This window comes from Spermophilus citellus, assembly GCF_964194105.1.
Source record: "Spermophilus citellus genome assembly, chromosome: 11".
Classification (NCBI taxonomy): domain Eukaryota; kingdom Metazoa; phylum Chordata; class Mammalia; order Rodentia; family Sciuridae; genus Spermophilus; species Spermophilus citellus.
In genome coordinates this window covers 130740166-130766714 of record NC_138192.1, presented here as the reverse complement: position 1 = coordinate 130766714, position 26549 = coordinate 130740166, and the positions used below count along the sequence as shown (strand labels likewise).

The 26549-nt window shown below is 48.2% G+C and overlaps 1 protein-coding gene across 1 annotated transcript in view; it reads right to left on the bottom strand.

Annotated features, from left to right (window-relative positions):
• MROH2A (maestro heat like repeat family member 2A) overlaps positions 1-26088 on the bottom strand; it is a gene marked incomplete at its 5' end in the record, with an annotated part of 60582 nt that extends 34494 nt beyond the window's left edge. Inside the window, 19 exon segments of the mRNA XM_081261760.1 lie at positions 1389-1496; positions 1999-2051; positions 2289-2430; positions 2945-2985; positions 4040-4187; positions 4964-5074; positions 5362-5481; positions 6325-6401; positions 8500-8613; positions 8723-8801; positions 8987-9079; positions 9880-10023; positions 10558-10709; positions 11389-11487; positions 13690-13852; positions 14061-14192; positions 24730-24911; positions 25104-25199; positions 26040-26088. Of these exon segments, the coding sequence (XP_081117886.1) occupies positions 1389-1496; positions 1999-2051; positions 2289-2430; positions 2945-2985; positions 4040-4187; positions 4964-5074; positions 5362-5481; positions 6325-6401; positions 8500-8613; positions 8723-8801; positions 8987-9079; positions 9880-10023; positions 10558-10709; positions 11389-11487; positions 13690-13852; positions 14061-14192; positions 24730-24911; positions 25104-25199; positions 26040-26088 (2103 nt within the window).
• Positions 26089-26549: the final 461 nt, after the last annotated feature.

Sequence of the window (26549 nt, the reverse complement as noted above, 5' to 3'; positions counted from 1 at the left end):
CTAGCTGTGAATAATTAGGAGTAGAATTGCTACATCATATAGTAACTATGTATTCAGCATTTTAACAAAATGCCAAATTATGCTCCAAAGCTGTTGCACCACTTTATATCCCCCCCAGCAACAAACAAAGCAACATATGAAGGTTCCATCTCTCCACCCTTGACAACACGCATTATCATCTCTCTTTTGTCCCAGTGGGTATTAAGTGACATTTCTTTGTGGTTAGGATTTCTATTTCCTAATGGTAGTAGTGACTGTGAACATTTTTTCGTGTGATTACTGGCCATATATACATCATCTTTGAAGAAAAGTCTATTTACATGCCTTTTTCACTTTTAGTTAACCTGTCTTTGTATTAATAAGTTGCTGTGTGTGTGCGTGCACACGTGTTTGTGTGTGTGTGTGTGTGTGTGTTACAACCGTTGTACAAATGTTTGATTTGCAAATACGTTCTTCCATTCTGTGGGTCATCCTTTCAATGGTATTATTTTCAGTGCAAGAGATTTTAATTTTTATGATGCTCATTCTATTTTTTTTTTCTTTCTCTTATCACCTATTCTTTTCTGATGTCCTATCTCAGAAGGTCTTTCCTAACCCAAAGTCATGAAGTCTTATGCCTAAGTTTTCTTCTAAGAATTTTACACTTTCAGCTCTTATTTTTGCCAACTACCCATTCTAATGTGTGTGTATGGTGTAAGGAAGGGGTCCAATTCCATTCTTTTACATGTGGACATCCAATTGTCCTAGCACCGTTTGTTGAAAAGATTATTCTTTGCCTGTTGAATTGTCTTGGCACCCTTATTGAAAAATCTATTCACCATAAATGTTGAGAGTTTATTTCTAGACTCTCAGTGCTATTTCCTGTCTATCCTTATGTGAGGACCACCCTGTCTTACTTACTGCAGCTGGGTGGGAAGATTGGAATCAGGAAGTAAGTTTTGTTGGCTACTCTGGGCCCCTTGCATTTTCATATGAATCTGAGGATTAGATCGTCAGTGTACGAGGGGGCGGGAAGCTAACTGAGATTATGAAGGAGTTGAATCTGTACATAAATTTGGGGAGAATCACCATCTTTATAATCCTATGTCTGTGAACACAGGTGCTTGCCACTTATTGAGACCTTCCCTGATTTCTTTCAACAATTGTTTAGTTTTGTACAAAAAAAGGATTTTCAAATCATTTTTTATGTGATTACCAACCAGAATCTGGAACATAAACAAATCAAAGATCCAGATGGAACAGAACAAAAAACTAAGACTCCCTGGACTATTCCAACCGCCCCTTCTCCCAGGAACTGCAAACAGCCAGGGTCCTGCTGGTCTCCCGCACGTGGGGACCCTCTGCACTCCCCATTCCCTATCCAAACGCTCTGTGCTGTGGGGACAAACCTTTTCCAAAGAGGGGCTATCAAAGCTCCCGATCTGGTTGTTCAGCTCCTTGCTCAGGCGCAGGCTCCAGCTGGTCCCCCGAGTTGTCTTGAGGGAAAGTCTCAGAAACTGGGGAGAAAGAAGATGCATGGACACCAGCCCTGCTCCCTGCTGGGCCCTGGGAATGCTGTATGACCTTGAGTAATGGCTTGCCCTCTCTGGGTATCCTTCCTCAAATCTCTAGCTCACAGTCCATGGAGCCCCAATCCAGCACTAATGCTTGGTGTCTGTGGGTAGGGGATGGCTGTGCCTTTGGGGGCTGGCAGGACAGATGCCACACTGATGCATCCCCAGGCGCTGGGTTCTCTGGGGTCTCCCTGATGAGAGATTATAGCTAGGGACCTTATGCTTTCCAAGTCTCCTCCGACAGAAGGAGAACATGTCCTTTAGGGGACCCTAAACCTCGCAAGCCAACCCCACCAGCGCCCGCCCATTCCTCCGCTCTCCTCCCCGTCCAACCCCACCAGCGCCCTCCCATTCCTCCGCTCTCCTCCCCGTCCAACCCCACCAACGCCCTCCCATCCACTGGCTCTCCCACCCATCCAGGTCTCAGCAGCCTGGTCGCCCTTACCTGAATGAGCTTGTCTTCCCAGGCCTTCTGATTCCAGGTGAACTCTGTGTGTTCTGTGGGGGCACACAGCTGGTGGCACGGGCTGCCCCTCTGTCGTCCCTGGTCAGCACCCTGGTGCCACCCCAGGCCTCCACAAGAGCCCTTAGCCAGCAGCACTTCCCTCCCCACCTCCTGCTCCTTGGCCAGCTCTCAGGACCAAAGTAGGCCACGTGGGTCCCCCTGGAGCCTAGGTTCCTGGTGCCCAAGCCGTGCAATCTGTGCCCAGTGAACACACGAGGTGGGCACCTCACCTTCCAGGTACCGGATCAGCAGGGGGATCTCCTGCTCCCACACATTGGCCATGGTGGGCGCAATGCTGTGGCTCAGGGTCCTCAGGAGTTGCAGCATAGCGATCCCACGGCCCTCCCCCTTGTAGGGTGACGACATCAGCACCTGCAAAATACCGGGTCATGAGCGCAGCAGGGCCTGACACCTCCCTCCGTCTTGGGGTTCATGCCCTCACTGTAAGTGGGGGTGAAGGTGGGCGGTTTTCAAACAGAGACCAAGGATCTCCAGGACAGAGAGGCCCTTACAGAGAATGCTGATGGGGGTGGGGCAAGAGAGGCCAGGCCTGGCCTCCTCATCCACCCCAAGCCTCAGTGGAGCATGGATTATATCCACAGGACAGACCCCTCACCCCCACCCCCAGGGGCAGGCAGGCCATTGATAGTGTCCTGGAGATGCTCTGGGCAGAGGAAGCTCGGTTGGCCATCTGAGCACACTGCCCCTGCCACTTCTCCCCAACAGAGACAATAGGGGTCTGGGCCACTCTGTCCTGCTAAGCACCCAGCTCCCTCATTGCACCCTGGCTCTCTGCTCCTGGGGCTCAGGGAATGAACAGTTCAAGAGAGAGGCACCACAGGGCATAGCCTTGCCAGGCCCGGGCATGTGCAGGTCAGCCACTCACCAAGAGACGGGCCAGCAGCTTCTGAGGTGCAGGCAGGTCCACTGAGGAAGGAGATGCAACTTGAACTGAGGCTGCTCATCCCATACCAGGACATGCCCACATAGCCCGAGGGGGACTTGACCCTGGGAGGTGCCTTCCCAGCATGACTCCATCCAGAAACTGGGTCAGCACAGGGGACTTTCCAATAAAGAACATCATTATAGTTGACTCAGCACAAGGGAAACTCATGCTGATGTGATGAGTGCAGGAGGTACTGTATCAGACCTTACCCCTGGGTGGTCGTTGCAATGGTTACCAGACTTGCCATGATAGTGTTTTGTCCCCTATTGTGAACCTTGGATTCCCTTGAGCCAGCAGTAATTAGAAAGCCTGCTTCCACCCGTCCTGTCCCCTGCAGGCTTTGGGAGTCAATGAGCCCATGCAAAGCAAACTCATGGGACTTGGATAAACAAGGGAGGGGCCAGGCCTGCTAAGAAGTTGCAGGTGTTGGAGCCCAGGAGAGGACCCAGTCCCAAAGTTAAAAGGGCCATGAGGAAGACCTCAGGGGGCCAGCTAGGCAGACTATGGATCCTGAAGGCCTAACTAAATTACCAATATCACTAGTCACAGCCATCCCTGTGAAGCCCCAAGCCTGTGAGAGCAGCCCCCTCAGCACTAGAAGTGGGAGGGAGGGGGACAGAGCAATCCATAGTAGATGGGCATAACTGCTTTTCCGAGAGTCTGGTGTTAACAGTGTCCACCCTGGGGTGGACCATCATGGGGTCAGTTTACAGAAGACATGGATGAACAACTATAGTCCCTCTATCTGACTCAGAGAGGTCAGCAGAGCAGAGACCCAGAAAGACCACACCTGGAGAGAGCCTGAGCAGGAGGCCCCCAAGGTGGGGTCTGGGTCAGGGGTGTGGACTGGGGACATGGGGACATGAAGAGTGTGCTACCAGGAGGAAGTTCCACAGGACTCCAGCACCTCCTCAGATGTGGCAAGGTGCATTCTGGGCGCTTCCTAGAGAATTTTGTTGAGGGGACTTGGGGAAGGGTGACAAGGAACAGACCCAGCAGCCAGGTCCCACCAGCGGGCTCAGGGCTCCTGCTCACCGTGTTTGCACTTGCCACTCATGCTTGCTTCTGCATCCTTGCTGTGGAGCTGGCGCTCAGCCAGGTTCGTGAGGCTGATGCAGATGGGTGTCAAGGCCTCTGTGTAGTCTGTCTCCATGATGTAGCACAGGAGCCGTACCCAGAACTCCTGGGGTGGGGCAGGGGAAAAGGAACCCAGCACCAGCTGGAGGCATCCCATGGCCATCCAAGACTGGCAGGCTATATGCACAGCATAGGCTCCAGCCAACTTCCCCAGAGCTGGCCCCAGACACCACTGACAGACTCAGCCTACACTGACTCCTGCCAGCCCGGCCTTTGTCAGGAGGGTCTCGGTGGCATTCACCCAGCTAGAGCTGTCTCACACCCTGCCTGCCAGCCTAAAACCAGACCTACACCCAATACACTGTCTTTGTCTAGGTCCCTTTCCTGACCCCAAATCCCCTGGAGTTGCATGTTGGGCAGATGATCCAGCTGTGCTTGCCGGTTGTGACAGTCAGATTTACATCCCCTTCTTGATGCTTTTATAGTAAAATTTTCCTATCTTATTGCTCTGTCACATTTCATTGCAATTGAAAGTTGTTTCTCATATAACTCTGGGTTCCCTGTGATCATGTGGAGTCCTCCTAGCCTGTACCTTCACGTCTTTCACGCAGCAGGAACTTGCTAAATGCTCGTGGACTGTTTCCTTACACACATACACAAACACACCCACAAAATACATGGCTCTGGAATTGGATTTTGAAGGGAAAGAGCTCAGGCAAGTGGAAGACAAAGACCCCCCCAACCCCTAGCTGTTGCAGACAGTGAGCATGGAAGAGGTGAGAGTGCAGAGCCGCCACGTGCCCATTCCTCTCCAGTCTTCCAGGTGTGGACAGGAGCCATTGGCTCTACCATGGCGGCTGGCTGGGCAAGGAGTGGACTCACATTGGTCATGCCACTGACAGAAGAGGTTATGATCTTCACAGTGTCCATGGTGACTTTGTGGACCATCTTCTCCTCCAAGTCCCTCTGATAAAAGTTGTCCCGGTGATTTGTCTGGAAGACAGAATGAAGGGCCCCTGCTGGAGGGCTAGCAGAGATTTGCTGTGGTCTTCTTACTCTCCTGGGGAATCCATGCCCAGACACTGGTCTCCTGGATGCTCACTGCTATGCACAGGTCTCCTGCCTGTGTGTCTCCTGCACACACCTGGACCTCTGGGCTTACTGTGCCCCTAGGCCCTTGCGTCATAAACACAGGTCCATAAAGTAGCATTCATGCTCAGTGCTTTGGAGGCATTTCCAAAGTCCATCTGCTCCATGGTGTGCATGTCAGGGTCACTCACCAGCTTGTAGGTGGACAGGGTCAGCTGCACAGACACGTACTTCAGGCCCCAACCTTTGATCCGGTCCTGGTAGCCTGACAGAGCCAACTGGCCGATGATGCGGAGAATAGCCATCCTCACCTGAGGGGACAAGGCCACGGTTTGCTGGTGTGGGGAGGGCCCCAGAGCAGGAACTCAGCACCTAGTACCCAGTCCTGTCGGGTGAGACATCTGGAAACTGGCACTGCTAAAGGCTGGAAGGGGCTTCAGGAACCACCTGGCTCCTGCCCACTCTGGCAACACGCCTCATCCCATCTGGGGGACCCACCCTGCGGTGTGCCCATGTTGAGACACACCTACTCCCACCCTCTGACATGTGGTGGCCCATCTTAGGGGTCTTGGGGGGGTGGGGGGAAGGCCCGTCTTTCATCCTGGGCTCTCTGGGCTTACTCCAGTGAGACTCGCTACGCAGAGGAGAAGGAAAGCCAGCACTTTCCCCCTGGAAGCCTCCAGGGATTGAAGATCTCCTCTCCTGACACCCGTGCTCCTTGCCTATCTCCCTCACAACCTCTGTGCTGCCCCCCGTCCTAGTTACCCCTTCCCAGCCCACAGCAGGACCGGAGCTGCCCCCCCACCCAGCGGCTGAGGCTGCCCTGGAGGTGGGGCTGTGGTCCCAGCTCTTGTTCCTGGGGGCAGGGGTCCTCTGTGGCTCTCTTCCCAAAGCCACACCGCCATGTGGCTGGAGCCAGTGCAGCTCAGCTGGGCTCTCCTCCAACCTGGTGGCCGTGCCAGGACACGGCCCTGAAGGCTCCTCAGTGACCACCAGGGCCTCCTGAGCAGAGCCGGCTCTCTCTGCCACTCTCTCCTCTGGGCCTACTCAGGACTGGGTGGGACGCCGGGGCTCCCATCAAGGCCTCCACCCAGAGAGCTGGTTCCCTGATAGGGTCCCCTCGTGCCATCTCTCCCAGGCTCCTGCCCTGTTACCTTGGACCGTGCATCAGAGAGGCTGTTCTTGACCACCCGAATGGCCAAGTAGATGGTCCTAAGACTCATTTTGGGGTCTGAAAAAGGAAGACCAGTCTGAGGTCTGTGGCTCAGGGAGACGACAGGTGGCCTCTCCCTGTCACCTCCCCTTTAAATCCCCTCCAACATCCCAAAGACACTTTCTTAGAATGTCTCTAGCCAGGCTCGCCCTGGGCACAGCATCTCCTCATACCGTCCCCAGCAGCACCCTCCCTTCAGGCCCAGACAGCGTAAGTTCACACCTTGTCCCCTTGGCTACAGGCCTCCTTTGACCCCGGTACCCTCTCCTTAAGGCAAGGTCTCCACACAAGAGCGTGAACCCTGCCCTGGATCCCTGCAGCCGGGCACACCACTCTGGGCACACAGGGCAGCAAACTCAGCAGTGAAGACTATGGACTGGTGCCAGGCTGCCTGGCTTCAACCCTGCCTCCACCACAATCCAGCTGTGTGGCCTCAGGTGCACTGCTGAGCCCTTCTGTGCCTATGTGTGAACGAGAACAGTGTGACCCGCACAGAGCCACTGTGAGCAGGAACGTGTTAACACCGTGCCCAGCGCACCATGGGGCTGTGTGTGTGTGTGCGAGTCAGACAACTGACACCAGATAAAGAAGGAAGATTAAGTGAGGCAAGGAAGAGAAGGTCCTGGAGCCGTCTGGAAAGGAAGTACAACAAGACGTTCAGGGCTTGGAGTCACCTAGTCACCACTGGGTAGGAAAAGAGGAAACGAGGGCAGGTAGAAGGTGGCAGGTAAGAGAAGGGCACAGTTTCAGGTTTTCGCCTCTAAGATGGAAACTCTATTTCTTCTGAACGTGAAATTTGTTCATGTTCATTGCGAAATTAAAATAAAAGACAACCACTCTTCACAGCGTGCCCAGAGCAGATCTCCTTGGTTGCTCCTGAGACCATGGCATATGTCCTGCCCCACACTGTGATGCTGTGCTTAATACGGACAGAGCAGCTTTGCCATGGAAAACTAGGGACCCACTCTACCTCTTAGTGGTGGATAGCATCCCATTATGAAGATACACTGTAATTTATTCCACAAATTCCCTGCAGAAAAACACTGCAGCTGTTTCTGAAGTTTTGGTTTAAGCACAATGTTTTAATGGACATTCATGTCAAATCACCTTTGGCAATTATTTCTTTCACATAATTGACAAAATGTTAGATTATTGAGCCCAAGGTTTGGCCCTGATTTGATTGACCATTCACAGTCCTTTATCAGTTAAAATCTCTTCCAATGAAGTATGGAGAGCTGGTTTCTGGTTGGCCTAGACCAGGAATGGGAAAAGCAGAGCCTGCAGTCTAATCTTTTTGTAAGTGAAGTTTTGTTGGAACGTGGCCAGCTCGGCAGTCTACAACTGCTTTAGCTCTACAGTGGCAGAGGTGAGAGATGCTTGTCCATACGGCCTACAAAACTAAAAATACCTTTGGTATGTGGCCTTTTACAGAAATGCCTAGGCCAATTCTAGCCGTCATCCTTAGCATCTCTGTCCATGAACTAGGTAAAGGGGATCTCATTGTTACTTAAATCTGCATTTATTTAAGAGAGAAGGTTTAATGTGGGTGAAGGTGCCTCACATCTAGTTACCTACTTTAGAACCCTAAAGAGGCTGGATCTGGAGTCCTTCAGCATTTCCCAGCCCACAGTCTGCACTGCTCAGAGGCATGCAGCTTCAAGGCCAAGCGGGAGCTGCCCACGTTCTTCCAACCATTAAGTACCCTCAAGGCACAGCTGTCCAAGAGGGCACTTTGTTCAAACTCATAGGTGCCATGTCAGTAGGGAATTGGTGGGGAGATCTGTTACCTTTGATACGAAGGCCAGGTTTGGAATTGGGGCTCAGGGATTAGAAAGAGGTTAAGGGTAGGCATGGAATCCATGGGCCACTGTGGTCATGCCCACAGGTTGGTTAAACTGTAGATCTGGACTTTGGATCCCCTTTAAAGGTCCATAGGGAGATCCAGACTCAGAGGCTGGGGTGGGCCAGAGTGCTGGTTAGAGTCACAGTTAGAAAAATAAGGAGCCACCAAGAGACGTGGCTCCCTAGGGCCACAGCAGTGTCTCTAAGGGGAAGAGGCAGTGGCCCAGACGCAACACCCCCCCCTTTGCCACCCCACCTGCCCACTGATGCTCACCTTCTGCGCTCACCACAGCCCGAATCAGGGTCAGTGTCCCCACGCGGATGGCCTCCTTACCCACCTCCATCTGGCTGAAGAAGAACTTCATCAGCTCCTTGGGGTAGGAGCGAGCTGTGGAGTGGAATAAGCCCTTTTGTCATTCCCTCTGGCCTTGCTGGGACTCCGTGAGGCTCCCGGCAGACCTGCGGGCAGGGGTGAGGGCCCTGTGGCCGAGGCTCACCGAGGGCTATGAAGCAGTGCACAATCTCCATCAGGTTCTGGCTGCTGTACTGATGCTGGGCTGGGGCCTTGGTGCACACCTGGGGACGGGGATGCAGGGAGGACAGGGGAGATCTCAGGGGCAGGAGACACAGGCAGCCCAGCCTGACCGTGCCTGCACCCCGCAGGATGCAGGAGGCTCAAGAGTGAGCCAGGGTGAGGCCACCTCCTGCAGCTGCTTCCTGCAGACCCACCCTGAGGTCGCAGCTGAGCTTGCCGGACTCACCTGCACATGCAGCTCCGTGAAAATGGGGTTTAGCTGCATTTGGGGGATGGGGGTGTTGGTGACAACTGACACTTCCAGAATCTGTCTCAAAACCTGCAATGGATGGACAAATGGTTGCAGGTGGCCTTCTACCAACTCAGAGTCAGACTAGGTGCTTGCTACTCTGTGTGCCATTGACTGGTGGCTCCAGCCTCCCCAGGGGCTAATTAGAAACACAGACCCGCTGGTAATCCCCACCAGGCCCAGGTGATTCCCAGGCACAGTGAAGCTTGGGAAGTGCCCGTGCTGAGCACATTCTGAACACATCACCCAGGCCTGTTCATCTTCCTTTTGCTGGAAAGATCTATGGATGGTTCCCCATTTCCATCACTTTCATTTCTGCTTCTTGCTTTTGCAGCTAAGTGCCAGCCTTGTTTGTGGACGAATGGCCCCTTTACAGTAGCCGTCAGCCCAGACCATGCCTCCACTTGGAACCTGGCAGCATCTCCATCTCAGATGGGCCAAAGGCTGCTGCAGGTTGAATGGTGTCCTCCCCAAATGCACATCCACCTGGAACTTCAGAAGGTGACCTTATTTGGAAATAGGGTCTTTGCAGACATAATTAGTTAAGGATCCCAAGATCCTTGCGATTCCTAATCGCAGCAGTCCTACTAAATTAACACAGAGGCCATGGTCCCCTAGGGCCTTCCAAGACCCTTCAGGGCTGGTCCCTTCCACCTGGAATGACAGAGTTCATTTTCCACAAACCCAACAAGGACCAAGCTCCTCAGCCCCTTGTAGGTACAGATGTGGGGTCTGTTGATAGGACATCAAAATATGTGCGTCCTCACCTTCCACCCAGATGACTGCCCTGGACACTTGGGGACCCAAACCTCCTGGGCCTTCTGCCTCACCTGTGTGATGAAGATGGCCTCCAGGCTGCCCTGGTACTCGGCCAGCAGCAGGGGGATGTAGTCGTAGACCTGCTCCCGCAGCTCATCGTTGGGCAGGAGGAGGCTCAGCATGGGCTTCAGGGACTTGACAACCCCCATCTTCACCTGCCCAGGAAATGGGGTCCCCCAAGTCCCAGCTAGTCCCGTGATCTCGGCCCCACCCACTGACTCCGAGGACACAGAGGAGGACGGACCTGAGGCAGAGTGGGACCCAAGGCTGCAGGGACAGTACAGCATGGCCATACTACTCTGGGGTCCCACCTACAATCAGGTAACCTCAGGTGGGTACAGAACCTCTGTGGGCCTCAGTTTCCTCGTTGAAAGTCCTACTCCCTAGAGTCAGAGTAAAACTAGCTCCTGTGGACAAGACAGAGGACACCCGCACGTCGCACTGAAGCCAGGAGCCCACATCTAACGTCTCTCAGGGGCCTTTACAGGGTCCAGCTCATGAAGCAAGCCAGGTGGGTCCATGCGGCCAAGCACCCTCCACGTGGCTAGCTCTGCCCTCCGGCAGGTCCCAGCTTCTCTAGCCCCTAGAGAACCCTAGAGAGGCTGGACCCGGGGTCCCTCAGCCCTTCCCAGCCCAGTCTGCTGAGTGTGGCAAAGGGGAACAGGTGCCCTGGAAGGGCGCAGTTTCACCTCGGGGTTGTGGTGCCTCAGCCACACGGTCACGAAGTAGCGGTACATGGGGAACAGCTTCAGAGCAAACTGCTCCTCGGTCATCACGGGGTACACGCTGTCCTCCAGGTGCCTCAGGTAAAACTGCACCGTCTCACAGAAGGTCTCCATGGCTGCCGGCAGCAGAGGAGGCGGATAGGGCCAGAGGCCGGAAGCAGAGCCAAATCTTCCTAGCCCATCTCTGGGTTGCTGAGACCCTCCCCCCTTCTCACCCCCTTGGCTCCCCGGTTGTGCCACCTGGGTGACAGTCGAGCACACAGGGGTGTCCAAGCCCCTTGCCCTTGAGGCAGGGTCTGAGGTGGGGCCTGGAATACAACTCTCTTCCCATGTCCTGGGGATTCCCAGGCAGAGCCCAGCAAACACGCTCGACCCTCCTTTTCTTGATCATCAAGAAAATAAATGTCAAGTCATCCGTGCTCTGGGCAAGCTGATCAGATTCAAATTGCATTCAAGACATGACCGAGTCTAACCTCAAGGGAGAGGTTTTCCCTGACGTCCCCTTCTTTGAACGTGCACCCCCTCTCTGGTCTCAAACACTGAACTACAAAGCAAGCTACAGAGGCACATGACGGCCTCTACCCCCATGCCATGGTCTTGTAAAAGGCCTCCACATGTCTCAGCCACCTGACCCCGGGAGAGCCCATCAGAGGCCAAACAAACAGGAGACTGAGCAAATGTCGGGGAAAATGAAGAACATACCTCTCGCTCAAGATTCCTCTACCTTCTCCTCACCCTGCATCCCCCTCCCTGACTCTGACCAGGACAGACCCACAGACACACGTGGACACGCACCGCTACATATCACCTGGCGCATCTTGGCTTCGTTGGCCAGCCTCAGCATCGTGAATATGGTAGCCAGAGTGATGCCCATGTACGGCATGAACTCAAACACTGCGGGATGGGGACAGAGGTCACAGAAGTCACTGCAGGGCGGAGCCAGGGCAAGGCTGAGAGGAAAGTCCCACTGCCGACCGCCTCCAGTCCCTGACAGTCCAGATCCAGGGAACCCATACCTCCTGGGGCCTCAGGAAGTCGTGTGGGATTCCACCCTGTGTGAAAGGAGGGGCTGGACATGGGGAAGGAGGAGGAGGCAGGCAGGAGAAGGGGAGGGAGGGGAGGGAGGGGAGGGAGGGGCAGAGCAGGCCACGAGGGGCTGGGGACAGGGGCCCAAAGCACCACCGAGAAGCAGGGGAAAAGCAGAGGCACAGTCCAGGCTCCTGGAGCACATCGGGCCCCACGGAGGGTCCCCGGGGTGTGTAGAGAGGAAGTTAGAGAGATGGAAGAAAGGGGACCGTGACAGGGTCATCCTCCAGCAGCACCTTGTCCCTCCCTACAAGCCCCGCCCCGCCTCCCACACTGACAGCACCTCCCGCCGACTTCTTCAGACTTGGAACAGTAAAAACCATATATATTGATAATAATGAAGTTAAAAAGCCTACGTCCCCCGTGGGCTCCCTTTCTCCGGGATCTTTGGCAGCAGCATCCACAGACCTAGGCCCCTCCTTGGCCCTGCTGGCCGCCCGGCTGCAGCCCCTCCTCTCTTGGCCTTCCACAGGCCCCCGTGCCCAGCACCCAGGCAACTCCTGCACCTCCTCCAGCCTCGCCCACTGGCCCTCTCAATAGAAGTGGACACATGGGTGCTTTGGCCCTTCCTGAATTGCAAGGACTTGCGGCTTTGGACTTGACAGTGGTACAAAGTGACAGGCATTCAGGAGAATCTGTACTTTCAGTTTTGAAAGTGGACCTTCTCCTAGGCTAGTGACATGGGGCACTACTCTCCTGTAATGCTGGGCAGCCACAGGCCACCAGCAGCTCCCAGTCGGTTTGACTGCCACCAGGGGAAACGACCAGGTTCTACGGTGCCCTGTGTCACTAAGCCACGGTATTCGGGAGGTTAGGTGAATTTTTTGACTCAGGACGTTGTCCACCTGGATGGGGAGCAGGTGCTCTCCCCAACAGGCCTCAGGACTCCACCTTCCTCCCTTTCCTCATTATGATTCCTCCTAGGGCTTCTCCACGTTGGGCTCCTCCAGGCTGGGTCCTGGTCCCCAGTTCTTCCTGCTCTACCTTTACTCTCGGGGTCCCAATGGCTTTGAATGCCACCTGCCATCACAGGCTGCTGGGAACAGAGGCCAGACCTGCCCTCTGACCTGTACATCCCGAAGTCAGCTGCCCACGTGGCCTCTCTGTGGAGACACCTCACAGAACCATGTTTCTTAATTGGAGCCCTCCCACTCTTCTAGTGCTTCCCATCTCAGGAGGCAAACCTAGCCGACACACAGCGCTTGGCCCCTGGGCCTTCTCCCCCCACACAATGCACCTCCACGTCCCACCTGCCAGGGCCATCTCACGGCTATCCACCGCTCACCGAGGGCATGGCAGCTCGAGCCACCTGCTTGGAACCCATCAGAAGCTCCAGTGTCCTCAAATAAAGTCCAGACTTCCCCCGGCCACTGGGCCCTGCCTACCTCTCCCTCACTTGTGCCCTTCTCCCCCTGCTTCCCAACTCCAGCCCCAGCCACGTCTCGGTTCTTCAGATAATTCAAGCTCTTTCCTGCCACAGGGACTTGGCGCCTAGTGCTCCTCTGCACCTGGAATCTTCTCCTCTACCCTCTTCCTTACTCAGACATCCTCTCGTCTTTCAGGTCTCTGCCTAAATATGGCTTCCTCACCGAGGCCCTACAGGATGAGAGCCCCTGCCTTCACCCTGGTCTCCAATGGCCACTAGGATCTTCCTGTCACGCCCTTCAGCTCCTGGTATCAGGTGTTTGCCTGTTTACGGCCACTCCTGAGGACGAGGGCCGTGGGTGTTCTACTCATCACTGAGGCTCAGAGCCCAGGGGGAAAGGAGAGGGAGGGAGAGAAGGAAAGAGGGAAATGGAGGTGGGAAGACAAAAACTGATGCAGGGAGAGGAAAGGGGGGAGCAGGGATAAGACAGAAATGAGAGGCTGAGAGCGAGAGTCCTAAAACCTGAGAGACACAGAAACCACGGAGAGGAAGAGATGAGGAAAGAAAAGAGCCATGGAGAGACAAGGACTGGGGCGAGGCCAGAGCCCGGGGGCCCAGAGGGCAGAAACTGGGGCCCAACCCACCATTGCCATTGGCCATCTTGGCCAAGGTAACGACGACAAACTCGTCCGTGAGGTGGAGGGGCTTGAGGTGGTGCTGCAGCTCATACATGACCAGGCTGAAGTGGTTCCGCGACAGAGCCACCAGCGTGTCACTGGCCACCTCTGCCTTTGTGTAGCCCTCCACCTGCAGGGGATGGGACGGGGGCCACCTGTGGCGAGGACTTCACAAACCCCTACGATCCCACGCCCACTCCATCCTCCTGGCTCAGGCTCAGCCTTCCCCCACCCAGCCCCGACCCAGAAGTGACTGCCCCAGGGCCTTGGGCATCCCCAGCCCCCCAGAGGCCTGGGCTGTGGGGGGAAGGCATGACGGACGGAGCCCAGCTGGCTACCTCGGAGATCTCCCTCATCTCCTTGGAGGCAACGGTGACCAGCCTCTGCACACACGGCTCCTCCAGCTCCCCCTCCTGCTGGATGATCTCCTGGAGGATGTTGTAAATGTTGATCTTGCGCTGGGTGGAGATCTGGGAGAGAAGCAGGCAGGTGGGAAGGCCCTGTCCCAGCACCATGTGTTCACTTCCTCTCCCTCCCTCTCTTCTCCATCAGAATCCCATCCAGAGACGGCCACCACCACCCTCCAACCACCAGGTCTCCGCCTCCACATCTCCCACTTCCCTCCCACCCATCCAACCGTCCCTGTCCATTCGACTTACAAATGGCTTCTCTTCCCAGTTTTGGCCAATAGTCAGCAAGGCAGGTGTCAAATGGTCAACACACACAGTCCTCCCCACAACTAGTACTGCCCTTTTAAAAGACCCCAAATAGCTCTTCACCCTGATGGGGGAACTTTGAGACCCAGAAACTTGTCTCTTCCTCTCTTTTGATTCTTATGTGGGCAAAATTTGGCACCATTTAAAATAACCTGCCTTAGGATGAGATTGGATGGATGGATTGTGCACCCAGACCATACCTGGACAGTCATGCAAGGGTCAGATATGAAAAGGCACTCTTAAGGAATGAGAGTTCTGGAGAAATGCCTCATGTGGTAGAAAGTCCAGAAATCTCAGAAAATCTGGGGACCTCAAGAAGAGGAATTCACTCAAATTTCTTAGCTCTTCTGTTGACATGCAACACGAAAGTCTTGGCCTTGGTTTCCTAGTCTTGGGGTAGCAACTAATAGAGTTTCCTAAAATTCCAATCAGCAATAGCTTTGGGAAAGTACCTGGATGGATATTAGTGGTGTGGCTTTAGTCACTGCTCAATACTGTATATCTCCAGACATGTATTTCTCAACTATTAATAATAGTTGGTAGTAGTAGCAGCAGTTGTAGTACCCACTTAAGGAGACTTTTTAGACATTTTTCCCTAAGTGTTCCTCCAACAAAACTTAAATAGCACAGTGCTTGTCCACATGTCCATGCTTCATCCCAGTGAGAACACCAGGGGCAACATCACACCATTGAGAACGCGTGCTCTAGGTTTTCAAGGCAAGTTCAAGGAGGTCTATACACTCTATAAATAGCCAGGTAAGAGACAACAAGACCAGCCTTCATTTGTGATCAAGGATAATCAGTAAGAGTAGTTCTGGCCGCCACCAGGCAGTGCAACCGCGAGCAGAGACAGGAGATTGGGAACGCCTGAGCCAACTTAAATCAATTTCCAGAAGGCACCTGAACCAAAGAGATTAAATTAGGCACAAAGGAAATTGTGTCTGAACCATTCAGGCTCTGGATCCCACGGGAGAAAGCTACTTTTGCTGTTGATGCTATAGTGACCACACAGGAGCATCTGTACCCCACAGCAGATACCCAGTAATTAGTATTCATAATAGTGAAGCTGAAACCTGTGGAGGTGCCGTCCCTCTTCCCTGAAAGTGGATTTTATCAGAGACCCTAGAGATCCAGACATCCTGCCGAGTGGGACATCTCCCCAGCAATCCAGCTTGTGGATCAACTCTCAAACTCCTACCAAGAGTTCCAAAGTTCAGTCAAGACTAAACCCCAAAGAGACAGGGGATGGAAATGGGAAAGACAGTTGAATGAATAGGAATATAACTTTCCAATGTTCATATATACATACACAACCAGTGTGACTCCACCCCATGTACAACCTCAAGAATGGGAAGTTATACTCCATGTGTGCGGGATGTGTCCAAATATGTTCTACTGTCATATATAACTAAAAAGAACAAATAAATTTTTTTTAAAAAAAGACTAAATTCCAATTACCAAAATCTCTAGTTCAGAACTCTAGCACCTCCACCACAGAAATGCACATTCTGTCAATACCCAAATTGTATTGAGCCCATCATGTACCAGACAACTCAAAGCTGAAATGTACTACAACCAGTTGTGCTTCCCAGTCACAAAGCCTGGAAGCTAAGTGAGGAACACAAATGCATTGGGCCTAACGACCCCCAACCTCCAAACTAAGGGTTACAGAGCCAAAAGCAAATACAAAGAATGAAAATCCATCCTGGCCAACAGTTTTGACCACCTCAGCAGAAATAAGCCCTTTATTTCTCAGCAAGAATTTTTAAATTTTTCTTTTTTTTTCACTTCTTTATTCTTCTTTCTGCCATATTCATACTTTTTATCCTTCTTTGTAAATTTTAACTATTTAATTTTTTTCAAATTTCACTTCACCATATTATATTACTTTTTACTTTTTTCCATTATGCATGCTTTTGTGGATGGGGGGAGGTGTGTAGTCACCATGGATAGGTTTGAAAAATATATGAGTATTTGTATAATTTTACTTTCACATTAATTGCTTCCTTCTACACTTATTATTTAGCCTTGATTTGTCTTAGGTATGATTCAGTTATAAGCAGGTGTGAGTTGATTTGATCTTACAGTTGCTAGTTGTTTTGTACCATGGTTCTTTCCCCTCTTATCTCTACTTCTTCACTCTCTTCCCCCATTAACAACCAAATTTCTGTTTCCACTTCCTCTCTTTATTACTTTAGGAAATCTTTTATTCTTTCTTCCTTACAGCCAGCATCTACTACCAACCTCCTGTATCTCCTCTGATCCCTTTTTAAAAATATTTTCTACTTACTCCCACCCTCTCACCCTATTTTCTCTTTACATAAGAAACCATAATCCCACCAAATAGTAAAATTATATAGTTTATGTAATTCACCCCCCTTCATGTTGACATTATTATTAATATGGTGGACAGCATAGTAAACACCTGATGTCGAATGCCTGAAATAGTGGACAGTTTTGTATTGTTCAAGCTGATGTTAAATGCTAACCCCCACCATTCCTATATAGGTGGTAATATTACATATGTCATAGTAGACATTGGACATTTATCTTAAAACTATACAATCTGTTACTGACATCAATGTTATTCCTGGCTCCCTCCTCCAAGAGGGGATGGAAAATGATTGGGCCACTTCAAAATTACAGAGTAGAGACTCTGCTGCTGAGAAATACTCACAACCCAAACAACAGTGAATCTCACCCCACATATGATCTAGCCCCACCTGAACCTAAACATTACTTCAACTCATAAAATTGGAGATGAAAACCCCAAAACCAAAAACCAGGCCCCAAGAAAGAACAACCAAAGGGGAACTTCAGGACCATCCATCAACATTTACTCATATATCAAAAACAGAAAGAAATACTAGAATTTAAAAGAACTATACATAAGGACACACATATAAAAGACTAAGGGGAAACAAACTCAATTGATGCACAAGTATAGGACCTCTGAAAACTCAAACAAATTGTCCCTCACACACAAAAAAATTCATAATCCCCCAACAAAAGATCCCACAGATATTGAAGTGGATGAAATTCTTATTATTAAAAACTGATTCTTGAAATGTTCAATGAACTAAAGTAAGATCTGATGAATTAATTAAGAGAGAAAATTCAAGATATTAAAGACCATTTCCATAAAAAAATAGAAATATTAAAAATAAAGCAATCAGAACTCCTAGAAATGAAAGACACATGAATCAAATTTTAAAATTCACTTGAAAACATCATCAACAAATTATATTGTATAGAAAATACTACCTCAACCCTTTAAAACAGATCCTAAGGCCTTGAATATGAGATACATGAACTTAAATACACAGAATAATATAAAAAGGAAAAATAATAGAACATGATTAGAATGTATATGAACTCTGTAAAAACATCAAACCTGAGAATCATCAGGATAGAAGAAAACACGGAGATAAAGGCATGAAGAACTAAAGGTATTAAGAACATTTTCAACAAGATAGTCACAGAAAACTTTCCCCATACATATCATAAGTGAGATAGACATCCACAAAAAAGATCCCAAATAGACTTGATCAGAAGAGAAGTTCTCCAAGACACATCATAATCAAAATGCCTAACATAGAAAATAAGGAAAGAATATTAAAGCTGCAGGAGAGAAACATCAGGTCACATTTAGAGGAAACCAATCAATAAGGCTCACTTCTGACTTACTAACTTAAACACTAAAATTAAGGAGGGCCTGGATTGAGATATTTCAATCTCTAAAAGAAAACAATTGTCAACCAAGATTACTGTACCCAATAAAGCTCTCTTTCATATTTGATGGAGAAATAAAAACTTTCCATGACAAAGATAAACTGAAAGAATACATGACAACCAAGCCAACACTACAAAGAATTCTAAAGCTAAATTGCACACAATGGAATCCCCCCACCAAAAAAATCCCAAAAACTCCCAAATAAATGAAGATTAATAAAAGATTAATCATCTAACAAGAATCAAGACAGAATTAAATATAATAAAAAATTAAACAGCAGCAAACTATAAACACATATCCATAACAACACTGAATATAAATGGTCTAAACTCCACAATTAAAAGACATAGATTAGTAGAATTGATCAAAAAACAAGATCCAGATAGATCCTGTTTGCAAGAGAATCATCTCCAGGCAAAGACACTGAAAGCCTGGAAATGAAAGGATGGATAAAATCCATGCAAATGAATTCTGAAAACAAGCTGGAATAGCTATTCACATATCTGACAAAGCTGATTTCAAGCAAAAGTTAATCAGAAGAGATAAAGAAGGCTGTTACATCCTAACAAAGGGAATAATTCAACAAGAACAATGACAAATATGTATGCCCCAAATGTCAACACACCCAGTTACATTACTCCTTGATATTAAATCCTAGATAGACCCTAATATAATAACAATGTGTAATTTTAACACACCCTTCTCACCAATAGACCAAGTCATCAAATCATAAAACAAATAAAGGTATGTATAACCTAAATAATAGTATAAATTGAATGGATCTAATAGACATCTGCAGAATGTTTCATCTCAAAACAGTTGAATTTACCTTCTCAGCACTTCATAGAACCTTTTTCAAAATAGAACATATTCTAGGTTACAATATAAGTTTTAGCAAATACAAAAAAAAGATGTAATCTTGTGTATTCCATTGGACCTTAATGGAATGAAACACAGCAAGAAAAATAATAGAAATCACATAAACACATGAAGATTAAACAATACTGTTTAAATGAAGAATGGAGCAAAGAAGAAATCAAGGAAATATTAGGAAAAAATGAAAACAACAATATGACACACCAAAATTTGGAGAAAGGTATGAAAGCTATATTAAAAGGAAAATTCATTGCATTGAGTGCCTACATTTTTAAAAAGTAGAGAGATCCCAAATAAGTAAGTTTATTCTCCAACCAAAGGCCTTACAAAGAAGAACAAACTAACTTCCAAATCAGTAGAAGACAAGAAATAATAAAGATCGGAGCCAAAGTTAAAGAAATTGAGAAAAAAAATTCATAAGATCAACACAAGGAGCTGGTTCTTTGAAAAGATAAATGATAATGATGAACCTTTAACCAAACTAACTAAAAGAGAGAAGACCAAAATGAACATAATCAGAGATGATAAAGGAGATATCACCACAGATACTTCTGAAATCCAGATGATCATTAGAACTACTTTGAAAATTTATACTCCAATAATCTGTGAAATCTAGAAGATACTGACAAATTTCTATATACATATCATCTGATTAAATGGAAACAGGAAGATACAGAAAGTTTAAACAGACCAATATCAAGTAATGAAATGGAAACAGCAATTAAAAGCCTTCCAGCATCTGGGTGTGGTGGTACACAACTGTGATCCCGGAAACTTGGGAACCTGAGGCAGAAGGAACACAAATTCAAGGATGATAACAGCAACTTAGCAAAGCCCTGAGCAAATTGGTGAGAACCTGTTTCAAAATAAAAAGGGTTGGGGGTGCATCTCAGTGGGTAAGCACCCCTGGATTCAATCTTCAGCACCAAAAAATAAAAGCCTACTAACAAAGGCCCAGAATCAGATGGATCCTCAGCTGAGTTCTACCAGACCTTTAAAGAAGAGCTAATACTAGTTTTTCCCAAGTTATTCCATGAAATTGAAAGAGAGGGAACACTCCCAAACACATTCAGGGAAGCAAGTGTAACTCTGATACCAAAGCCAGACAGAGAGCCATCTAGGAAAGAAAACTTCAGACAAATATCTGTGATGAACATAGATGCAAAAATCCTTAACATTAGTTAACTGCATTTGAAGAGACATGAAGAAGATAAAATACCATGATCAAGTGGGCTTCCTCACAGAGATCAAGGTTGTTTAAACATATGCAAATCAGCAAATATAATTCACCACTTAAATAGAATTAGGAACAAAAACCATATGATCATCTCAATAAATGCAGAAAAGGCCTTTGATAAAATACAGCAACAATCATATTAAAAACACTGGAGAAACTAGGGATAGAAGGAATTTACCTCAGCATTATAAAGGCTATGTATAACAAGCCCAAAGCCAATGCCTTACTAAACTAAAAGTTTTTCCTCTAAAATCAGGAAGAAGAGAAGAACGTGCATTCTCACCACTTCTATTCAATGTAGTTCCTGGAACTCTAGCCAGATCAATCAGTCAAGAGAAGGAAATTAAAGGGATATAAATTTAAAAAGAAAAAGTCAAACTATCACTGCTTCCTGATGACATGATCCTGTATTTAGGGGACTAAAAAATTTCACCAGAAGACTTTTAGAGATGATAAAGTACCAGGATACAAGATCAAAACTCATAAATCAATGATTTATCTATACCCCACCAGCAATTCAGCTGAGAAATAAATCAGGAAACCCATCTCTTTGGCAATAATCTCAAAAAAAAAAAAAAACCTGGTAATGACTCTAACCAAGGAGGTGAGAGACCTCTACAATGAAAATTATACAACACTGAAGAAAGAAATTGAAGAGGATGATAGGAGATGGAAAGCCCTTCCATATTCCTGGCTAGGCAGAATTAATTTTGTCAAAATGGCCATACTACCAAAAGCAATATACAGATTCAATGCAATCCCCATCAAAATACCAATTACATTCTTTACAGAACTAAAAAAAAAATCAGTCCTAAAATTCATTTGGAAGAATAAGAAACTCAGAATAGCCAAATCCATTCTGAACAAGAAAAGTAATGCAGTGGGGCTGGGGTTGTGGCTCAGAGGTAGAGCGCTTGCCTGGGATGTATGAGGCACTGGGTTCGATCCTCAGCACCACATCAAAATAAATAAATAAAATAAAGGTATTGTATCCATCTACAACTAAAAATATTTTTAAAAAGAAAAAGGTGATGTAGATGGCATTACAATACCTGATTTCAAATTAAACTACAGAGCTACAGTAGAAAAACAGCATGGTATTGGCATAAAAATAGACATGAAGATGAATGGGAAAGAATAGAAGACACCAAGACAAACTCATATATTTACAGCCACTTGATACTTGACAAAGGTGCCAAAAAGAATTGTTGAAGATTTTTAATACATGGTGCTGGGAAAACTGGATATCTATCCATATGTAGAGAATGAAGTTAGATTCTTATCTTTCACTGTGCAGAAAAGTTAAATCAAAGTGGATCAAAGACCTAGGTATTAGGAATTGCAACTCTTAGAAGAAAACCTAAAGGTCAACACTCCATCATATAGGAACAGGAACTGACTTCCTTAACAAGACCCCTAAAGCTCAAGAAATAAAACCAAAAATCAATAATTGGGATGCCATCAAATTTAAAAAGTTTCTGCACCACAAAGGAATAATAGAGTAAAGAGATAGCCTCTGGAATGGGAGAAAATCTTTGCCAGTCACTCCTCTGAAGGGGATTAATATTCTGCACATATAAAGAACTCAAAACAACTCAATGCCAAAAAAAAAAAATCCCCGTCAATAAATGAGCCAAAGAACCAAAAAATAATTTTTCAAAATAAGAAACACAAATGGCCAACAAATATATAAAACAATGTTCAACATCTCCAGCAATCAGGAGAATACAAATCAAAACTACATTAGGATTTCATCTCACTCCCATAAGAATGGCAATGATCAAGAGCACAAATAATAATAAATACTGGGGAGGATGTGAGGGAAAAGGTACACTCATACATTGTTGATGGTATTGCAAGTTAGTACAACCACTTGGGAATGCAGTGTGGAGATTCCTCAAAAAACTAGGAATAGAACCACCATGTGATCCAGCTACCCTAGTCCTTGGTGTTTATCCAAAATATCTAAAATCATCATACTCTAGAAATACAGCCACATCAATGTTTGTAGCAGCATAATTCACAATAAGCAAATTATAGAACCAACCCAGGTACCCATCATAGATGAAAGGATCAAGAAAATGTGGTGTATATACATAATTGAGTACTACTGAGCCACAAAGAAGAATGAAATGATGGTATTTGCTGGTAAGTTGATGGAAATAGAGACAGTCATGCTAAGTGAAATAAGCCAGGCTGAGAAAATCAAAGGTCCAATGTTTTCTCTGATATGTGGAAGCTAAAGAAAATAAGTGAAAGAAGGCAGATGAAAAGGGGGTCTGTTATCATAAAGATATAGGGAAAGTCAGTGGAGTAGGAGGAGAACAAAAGGGAGGGAGAGAAAGGGGAAAAATATGAAATTAATCTAATAAAATCACGTTATCTACAATATAAAGGTACCAAAGGGAATTCTATCCTTATGTGTATGTACAAAGTACCAATCATAAATAAGTTAATAATGGAGTGAAAGAAAGATCAGTAGAAGGAGAGAAGGAAGAATAGGGAGAGGGAGGAGGGGAGGAAATGTGGGGGGGGATGGGTATTGAAATCAAATTCCAGGCCATGTATGATTTTTGCCAAAATGAACCCAAATACTATGTATAATTATAATGCTCTAATTTTACAAAATAATAATCAGTACACATAGGAGTACAGATTCACAGCAGCCAAGATTTGAATCAACCTAAATATCCATCAGCTGAAAAAGAGTATGTGATCTCTATATATACACAATGGAAGATTATTCAGCCATACAAAGACGAGGTCCTGGCCATTTGTGACAAAGAGGATGGACCTGGAAGACATCATGCTAAGTGAAATAAGCCAGTCACAGAAAGACAAATACTGCATGACCTCATTTGTGCAGAGCCTCATAAACGGTCGATCTCAGAGGAGATGAGAGTAGAAGGGTAACCACCAGAGCCTGAGAGGAATAGGGAGGAGAGAGGAAGGAGGAGGCAGAGAGGTTGGTCAGGGGTACAACTTTCCAGGTCAACAAGAGGAAGAGGTTCTGGTGTTCCGATGCCCAACAGGGTGAGTACAATCAGCAATAATGCAGGTTTGTCTCAAAGGGCTGGATGAGAGATTGGATGTACTCACCATAAAGACATTGATAAAAGTTTAAGGGGATGAATATGCTAATTACCCAATTTGAACATTTCACAAGGTACACATGAATCAAAATTTCACTTGTACCCCGTAAATATGTACCATTATTATGTGTCAATCAGAAAAAAAGAGAGGAAGGGAGGGAGGGAGGGAGGGGAGGAGGAAGGGAGGGAGGGAGGGAGGGTGGGTGTTTGGACAAGAGAAGAGCTATCAAAGACTTAGGAGCTGACTGACAGGTGACTATTGGCTGTCTTCCAGAGGAGGGCTTGGTGCTGCTGTCTGGCAGATGCTCCGGGGTTATCAGGGTCTATAGGGGTGTGCATCTTAGCTTGCCCTGGATTGTCTGGGCTATTTTACAGCTCTATAGGCATAGAAATTAAATTGTATTAAACTGATAACAATGCAAACGTTCTCCCCACCCCCAGCTGTGAAAACCATTTTCAGCCAGGGCAATGCCAGTGGATTTTTATCTGGTAAAGAAGAAAAGTCTCCATAGGTAAAATTCTCATTTGAACAGCTTCTACCATTTTACTGGTTTCTCCGCTAATTAATGAATAAATAAAATATTTGTTGCACATTAATTTTTTAAATATGTGTACTTGTTCATTGTCTGATTATTGACACTGATCTCTGTTTAAGGCCTATGTATTCATCATTTTTTATCTGTACTTCCTGATCTTTGACTTCTGGGGACTGCTCCTCCCTGAGTTAGCCAACCCCTGCAATAGTACACAAGTTGCCCACACATGTGCATGCTTTTCAGACACACACACACACACACACTGAATTGTGTTCCTTCAAAATCTTACACTGAAGCCCTAAACCCCGAGTTGGATGGCATTTGGAGATGGGCCTTTGATAGGTAACTAGGGTTACATGAGGTCAGAAGTGTGGGGCCCTGATTCAGTGGGAGGAGGAGAAGGCAGAGGGGAGCTTTCTTCCTCAAGCATGCAGAGGAAGTCACATGAGGACAGTAGAAGGCAGCTGTCTACCGACAGGAAAAGAGCCCACAGCACAAACCAAATCTGCCGGCACCTCCATTATAGATTCCTGGAATCTAGAAAATAAATGTTAAGCCACGAAGTCTCTGGTACTCTTGTTCTCGCAGCCCATGCAGCCAAAGGTAACGGCCAATCCAGAGCCCACGGCCCAGCCAGGCGGCTCCCAAACCCAGGTACCACGACACAGGGAGCCTGGAAAATGTGAGCGGTCCAGCCCCTGCCGCTCCTCGTCTCTGCATCCCAGCACAGCTTTGCACCTGTGACGGTCATGACTGTTAGCTGAGTAGCAGAAGGAGGCTGAGCTCAGAAGAGGTGTGCAGGGCAAGGCGGCCCTACCTCTGGCACCTGCAGGCAGCGGGTAAGAGCGCGGATCACCACAGAGGGCTCGGCGGTGGCCTTCTCTGTGATGATCCCCGAGGCCAGGGTCTTCCGCATGTCGAGGCCTGCCCCAGCCATGTCTGTCTCTGCTGGCTCACTGTCCATGATGTCCAGGAGGTTTGTGACTTGTTGGTAGACACCTGAAACAAAGAGGGCACAGGTGCCGTGCGGAGACGGCCGTCACAGGAAGCCCCTGCACCTGCCCCGCTCCAGCTTCCCCAGGACAACACGCCCACTGGGAAGATGGAGAAGCTGAGACCCAGGTGGGCTGGCCTGCGAGCAGTGAGTGGCCGAGAGGGACAGGAAGGCGAGGTTGGCAGTGACCTCCTTACCACTGTCATCTAATGCAAGACCCTCTGCGTCCTCTGCTTCCTCTGACACGTCTCCATTCACGTCTGCGGCTGCTTCTGCCATCTCTTCCTCAAACTCTTGCGAGATAAATGAGATTTGTACAGGACTCCATATGGCAACACACCCTTCCCCTGGAGTGTGGGCAGAACCAGTGGCTTGATTCTAACAGGATATGACAAAAGCAAAGGGTTGCCACTCCCATGATGCTATTGTTAACAGAAGCCTCCACCTTGGCTGACTGGAGATATGCATTCTGCTGGCCTTGAGGAGCCAGCAGCCAGCATTCGAGCTCCTATGGAGGGGCATGTGGTAAAGGAAGGGGCCTCACTCCTCAATCCTGAGGAACTGAATCCTGCCAACAGTCACAAGAGTTTGGAAGAGGTCGCTGAGCTCCAGAAGGGAAGGCAGGAGAGCCAAGACCTTGATGGGGCCTCTGAGGCCCTGGGCAAAAACAACCCAGCTGAGCCCAGACTCCTGAACCACGAACACTGTGGGATAATCAGTGGGTGTTCCTTTGAGCCACTGGGTTAGTGATCATTTGTTACACAGCAATAACTAACTATTACACTTGGTTAAAATGTCCCCCTTACTTCTAGACCCTGAAAGTTCATGACTCCTGAACTCAATGACTCTCCTAACTCCCTTCAAGGGCTCTCCCAGCTTCTTAAGGGCTGAGAAACGCCAACACAGATGTTAAGGCAGGGATAAGAAGCTCCCAGCTCCTTTCTCCTTTTGTCCCAAGTTCCTCTGCCCTTGAGGCCCTTCCTAGGGCCCTTCACCATGGTGGTCTTTTCTTCCTGGTTTTTAGCTCTGGGACCTAAATACTGACCTTCTCTCAGAGTCTTCTTATAGATGGAACAAAAATATGCCTCTAAGAGAAGCTCTGTTCCTTGCCTACTGCACGTCAACAGGCATACGAGCACTGGCAGCCTCAGGTGCCCAGGTGAGGCCGTTGGACTCCTCCATGACGGTTCTCATGAGGAATGTGCCACCCGGCAGTGTGGGAGGGTGCATTAGAACGGGCACCCGTTAGACCCCAGACCCTCGGAACTTTGAGATCCAACTGCCCAACTCTCTGTCCCAACCCAGGGCTTTTGGGGGGTGCACAGGGCCCTGGGATAAAAGCTCCACGTGGTGTCGTCCTTAAACGTCCCTCTTGCCCACTCGTGTGTGCTGATGTCCCGCGGCCTGTTTGGAAAAGGGAAATGGTGAGGGTAGGGGTGATTCACAGCCACTTCCCAGGGGAGGGAGCCCAGGATGGGGCAGCCGGAGAGAAGAGGAGGAGTGGCAGAGTCTGGGGATAGGACTTCATCTTGCCAAGGATCAGACAGTGTGCAGGATGGGAGATGGGTTCCCGTCAGCAGCACTCTTGGAAGATAAATGACCTCAAAGACAGGTAGAGGAGTAGGAACTCTGCTTCCCTAAGT